At 48.7% G+C, this 6,000-nt stretch overlaps 1 protein-coding gene across 2 annotated transcripts in view; it reads left to right on the top strand.

The window, feature by feature from the left end:
• Positions 1-6,000, top strand: part of LOC101115632 (phospholipid-transporting ATPase IB) — a 469,524-nt gene continuing 463,524 nt past the window's right edge. For both annotated transcript variants that reach the window (XM_042254882.2, XM_060394098.1), the window contains exon 1: positions 1-208. In XM_042254882.2, coding sequence (XP_042110816.1) covers positions 133-208 — 76 coding nt within the window. In that variant the 5' untranslated portion in view covers positions 1-132. The remainder of the gene's footprint in view (positions 209-6,000) is intronic.

The following is a 6,000-nucleotide window of genomic DNA, read 5'->3' as shown; positions in this document are numbered from 1 at the left end:
GCACTAGGCGCCGCAGCTGCACGGACGGCGCAGCCCCGCGCAGAGGCAGCCCGCTCCCGCCCGGCGCGCCCCCCATGGCCCTAGGGCCGCCGGCTCCGCGCCCAGCCCCGCGCAGCGCCCGCGGGGGGCGCGATGCCCAACGGCCCAGGCCGCTCCCAGGCTCTTAGGATGTCCCTGCCCGGGAGGCCACGGATCCGCGCGTCCGTGGGTGAGAGCGGGGACGCGGACTGGGGGGTTCTGGGCGGGGGCGCGGGCGGAGTTGGGGGGCGGCGCGGGCGGGGCGGGCCAGGGGCGCGGTCAGGACACAGCGCCCCGCCCTCCGTCCGCGCCTCCGACCCCTCCCCGCGCTGCGAGGCCGGGGCCGGGGGTGGGGGCAGGTCCCCGCGGGAGGGGGAAGGGAGGGTCCCGGATCAAAGCCCCGGCGCCGGCTCGCCTCCAGCTCCGGCCATCGTCCCCCCACCCCCTACCCGCGTCCCCTCCGCGGTGGGCTCGGGGCGGGTGGCGCACCACCATCTCGCCCCTCTGGCCTCGCCGCGCGTCTTGCTGCCGCAGAGCTGGGGTGGGGGGCGGCGGGGCACCCGGCTCTGTGACTCCCTGGGGACCCCGCGGCCGCGCGCAGCGACGCCGGAGCCGCTGACCCCTCCCTTTCCCACCCGCGGGGGCCGCCTGGCGCCCCCGCGAGCCGGCGCTGCGCCTCGGAGGCCCGGTCGTTAGAGCCGCACGCAGCCCGGCGCGTCGAGGACGGCCTCGGGCCGCCAGTCCTCAGGAGCCGTGTGTGGTTTGTTATGTAAACGTGTGTAGGGACCACAGGCTTGTGGAGCTGGATGTCACGTGATGGGGACGCAGCCTGCGCTAACGACACCCTTCGATCATGAAGCATTGAAAGGGCGCTTCAAAACGATTAGGTTTCGTGCCACTTTGGGGCTCTTGGCAAGTTTGTAGGTACATACACGCAGGTGCAGGGTTTGCGGCTTGGAGCTGGGTTCGCTGGTGGTAGTCTCTCGTGGACTATGTCTGAGAAAATAGGCATATAAAAATAAGTGACTTCCCTATTCCTGTGGCTGAATAATGTGAAAGGGAATTAGCTTATCAGACAGTCTAGACCGGTGTTTCCGAGGCTTGAGTGATGTCCCGGCAGAGAATCCCAGCGACAGAGGATCAAGGGGCTGATGGGCTGAGACCAGACTGCGAGAGTCCCGGGGTCGGGGGAGGGCGCATGGTCCCTGTGTGGGTGCCCAGGGGTAAGGGGGTACAGCTGCCTTGTGTTTGAAGGTAGGACCTGCAGCTCATGATTAGGATGAGGGTGTAAGTGAAAAAAAGAGACACAAAGATGGAGGTTTTGGGTCCAAAAAATGGTTGCTGAGATGGGGAAAGGTTGGGGAAGAGCAGAGTTCTGTTTTTTCCGTGGGGAGAGGGGGTCAGGAGTTTGGTTTTGAACCTGTGAGGTGCCAGCCAGAGAGCCCAGTGGAGACAGGCAGGCCGGTGTACAGACCAGAGGAGAACTATGAGGATTGCCCAGCAGGACAGGCTCTCAGGACGGGTGTGACCAGCACTCACTCAGGCCGCCATCTAGAAAGAGTCCCCAGTTTGCCTTCAGGCCCTGCCCTTGCTCTGTTGGAAGTCTTCCTGATTTTTGAGCCAGGGGCGTGCACTTTCATTTGGCTCTTCGCCCTGCCGATTACGTAATCCGTGTATATAGATGTGGCCAAAATGAGAGGGGTCCTTGCCCAGAGCCCTGGGCACTCCACATTTCAAGGTCAGGGAGATGCAGGCGGCAGCAGGGGGCTGCGAGGTTGGCCAGTGAGCTCAGAGGGAGCCAAGAGACCGTGTCCAGAAAGCGGGGTGTCGGACTGGGCCTGGCATCACCTCGGGCTCAGGACAGGTGAGGCCTGAGAACCGTCTGTTTGTTCAGCAGCAGGGAGGGGAGGGCATCAGTGACCTTGCAGAAGCTGTTTCTGTGTGATCCCGGGAAGAATGTCCGTAAGAGATGAAGAGGACAGGCGTTGGAAACAGCTTGACCAGAAAACTCTTTGGGGTGAACTTTGTTGCTAGGGAGCGTGGAGCAGAGGGGGGAGTGGTTGCTGGAGGAGGATATGAGTTCTAGAAGGCCGTTTTAAGGCCTGTGACAGTTGTACAGTTGTTGGCGTGGACGTAAAAGCCAGGGGAGAAGGGAGGGCAGGGTTCTGAGATTCAGAGAAGAGAGCGTGTCGTCAGGGTGGAGCAGCGGAGACACGTCCAGTGGTGGAGGATGGGGGTCTCGCTGTTGGATAGGCTGTGAGATGGGAGATTATTTGGGGTCTATTACACTTCCCTGGAGGCTCAGATGGTAAAGAATCTGCAATGCAGGAGACCCTGGTTTGATTCCTGGGTCAGGAAGATCCCCTGGAAAAGGGATAGGCTACCCACTCCAGTATTCATGAGTTTCCCTGGTGGCTCAGATGGTAAAGAATCCACCTGACATGTGGGAGACCTGGGTTTGATCCATGGGTTGGAAAGATGCCCTGGAGCAGGGAACAGCTACCCACTCGAGTAGTCTTGCCTGGATGATTCCATGGACAGAGGAGCCTGGCAGGCTACAGTCCACAGAGTTGCAAAAAGTCAGACATGACTGAACGACTTTCACTTTTTCACTACACACCGTGTAAGGAAGAGGGAGGCCTTGACAGTGTGGGCTCCCTGGGGCACACATTTGAACTTGCGTAAAGGGCCTGCTGGGCCTTCCCAGGTGATGCTAGAGGTAAAGAAGCAGCCTGGCAATGCAGTAGATGTAAGAGACACGGATTCTATGCCAAGGTGAAGATCCCCTGGAGAAGGGAATGGCAACCCGCTCCAATATTCTTGCCTGGAGAATTGCATGGACCAAGGAGCCGTATATGACAGGCTATATTCATGGGGTCACAAAGAGTCAGACATGACTGAGCATGCACCCAAAGACTAAAAGAAAAAAAAAAGGATTATTCACAAATTACAGTTTAAATTGGTTATGTTAGTACCTAGCAAACTTTAGGGTTTCTATATTGAAACAACAACCTAGTGGGCTGTCTTAAGAATTTTTTAAATTAATTAATTTTTTATTGATGGATAACTGCTTTACAGAACTTTGCTATTTTCCATCAAACCTCAACATGAATCAGCCATAGGTATACATATATCCCCTCCCTCTTGAAGCTCCCTCCTATCACCTTCCCCATCCCATCCCCTCTCCTCCCTTCTCCCCATGTCCATAAGTCTATTCTTTATGTCTGTTTTTCCACTGTTGCCCTGTAAGTGAATTCTTCAGTACCATTTTTCTAGATTCCGTATATATGTGTTAGAACATGGTATTTATCTTTCTCTTTCTGACTCACTTCACTCTGTATAATAGGTTCTAGGTTCATCCACCTGAGAACTGACTCAAATACATTCCTTTCTATGGCTGAGTAATATTCCATTGTGTATATATACCGCAACTTCTTCATCCATTCATCTGTAGATGACATCTAGGTTGCTTTCATGTTCTAGCTATTGTAAATAGTGCTGCAGTGAACAATGGGATATATGTGTCTCTTTCAATTTTGGTTTCCTCGGGGTATATGCCTAGGACTGGAATTGCTGGGTCATATGGTGGTTTTATTCCTAGTTTTTTAAGGAATCTCCATACTGTCTTCTATAGAGGCTATATCAGTTTACATTCCCACCAACAGTGCAAGAGTGTCCCCTTTCTCCACACCCTTTCCAGCATTTATCATTTGTAGACTTTTTGATGAGGGCCATTCTGACCTGTGTGAGGTGATATTTTATTGTAGTTTTGATTTGCATTTCTCTAGAAGTTGGCTTAAAGCTCAACATTCAGAAAACGAAGATCATGGCATCTGGTCCCATCACTTCATGGCAAATAGATGGGGAAACAGTGGAAACAGTCAGACTTTATTTTTTGGGGGCTCCAAAATCACTGCATATGATGATTGCAACCATGAAATTAAAAGACACTTACTCCTTGGAAGAAAAGTTATGACCAACCTAGATGGCATATTCAAAAGCAAAGACATTACTTTGTCAACAAAGGTCCGTCTAGTCAAGGCTATGGTTTTTCCAGTAGTCATGTATGGATGTGAGAGTTGGACTGTGAAGAAAGCTGAGCACCGAAGAATTGATGCTTTTAAACTGTGGTGTTGGAGAAGACTCTTGAGAGTCTGTTGGACTGCAAGGAGATCCAACTAGTCCATTCTAAAGGAGATCAGTCCTGGTTGTTCTTTGGAAGGAATGATGCTAAAGCTGAAACTCCAGTACTTAGGCCACCTCATGCGAAGAGCTGACTCATTGGAAAAGACTCTGATGCTGGGAGGGATTAGGGGCAGGAGGAGAAGGGGACTACCCAGGATGAGATGGCTGGATGGCATCACTGAATCAATGGACGTGAGTTTGAGTGAACTCCAGGGGTTGGTGATGGACAGGGAGGCTTGGCGTGCTGTAGTTCCTGGGGTCTCAAAGAGTCTGAGGTGAGTGAGCAACTGAACTGAACTGAATAATAAGCAATGTTGAGCATCTTTTCATGTGTTTGTTAACCATATGTATGTCTTCTTTGGAGAAATGTCTGTTTAGGTCTTTTCCCCACTCTTTGATTGGGTTGTATGTTTTTCTGGTATTGAGTTGTATGAGCTGCTTGTATATTTTGAAAATTAATCTTTTGTCAGTTGTTTCATTTTGTTATTTTCTCCCATTCTGTGGATTGTCTTTTCACCTTGCTTATAGTTTTCTTTACTGTGCAAAAGCTTTTAAGTTTAATCAGGTCCAACTTGTTTACTTTTGTTTTTATTTCTGTTACTTTAGGAGGTGAATCATAGAGGATCTTGCTTTGATTTATGTCATCGAGTGTTCTGCCTATGTTTTCCTCTAAGAATTTTATAGTTTCTGGTCTTACATTTAGGTCTTTAATCCATTTTGAGTTTATCTTTGTGTATCGTGTTAGGATGTGTTCTAATTTCATTCTTTTACATGTAGCTGTCCAGTTTTCCCAGCACCATTTATTGAAGATGCTGTCTTTGCCCCATTGTATATTCTTGCCTCCTTTGTCAAAAATAAAGTACCCATAGGTGCATGGATTTATTTCTGATCTTTCCAGCTTGTTCCATTGGTCTATATTTCTGTTTTTGTGCCTGTACCATACTGTCTTGATGACTGTAGCTTTGTAGTATAATCTGAAGTCAGGAAAGTTGATTCCTCCAACTCCATTCTTCTTTCTCAAGACTGCTTTGGCTATTCGGGGTCTTTGTGTTTCCATATGAATTGTGAAATTTTTTGTTCAAATTCTGTGAAAAATGCCATTGGTAGTTTGATAAGGATTGCAGTAAATCTGTAGATTTCTTTTGGTAGTATAGTAATTTTCACAATATTGATTCTTCCTACCCAGGAACATGGAATATCTCTCCATCTGTTTATGTCATCTTTGATTTCTTTCATTAGTGTCTTATAATTTTCTGTGCACAGTTCTTTTGTCTCCTTAGGTAAGTTTATTCCTAGATGTTTAATTTTTTTTGTTGCAATGGTGAATGGGATTGATTCCTTAATTGCTCTTTCTGATTTTTCATTGTTAGTATATAGAAATGCAAGTGATTTCTGTGTGTTGATTTTGTATCCTGAAACTTTACTAAATTCACTGATTAGCTTAGTACTTTTCTGATACTATCTTTAGGCTTTTCTATGTACAGTATCATGTCATCTGCAAACAGTGAGAGCTTTACTTCTTGTTTTCCTATCTGGATTCCTTTTATTTCTTTTTCTTCTGATTGCTGTAGCTAGGACTTCCAGAACTATGTTGAGTAAGAGTGGCAAGAATTTTGATAGTTTATGGATTCTTTAAAATTTTCAAGCATAGGTAGTCTCTGTATCTGCCAATAGTCATTTAGTTTCTTCCTTTATAATCGCTATAATACTTTTTCTCCTTTGATTATATTTGCTAGTACTGCCAATAAACGGTTACTGGAAGTGCAATAAGGGGATGCTTCCAGGATCTCGTGCTTC

This window comes from Ovis aries, chromosome 10 (genome assembly GCF_016772045.2).
Source record: "Ovis aries strain OAR_USU_Benz2616 breed Rambouillet chromosome 10, ARS-UI_Ramb_v3.0, whole genome shotgun sequence".
Taxonomy (NCBI): domain Eukaryota; kingdom Metazoa; phylum Chordata; class Mammalia; order Artiodactyla; family Bovidae; genus Ovis; species Ovis aries.
Note: the sequence above shows the minus strand (reverse complement) of the source record. Positions and strands in the feature narration are given on the sequence as shown.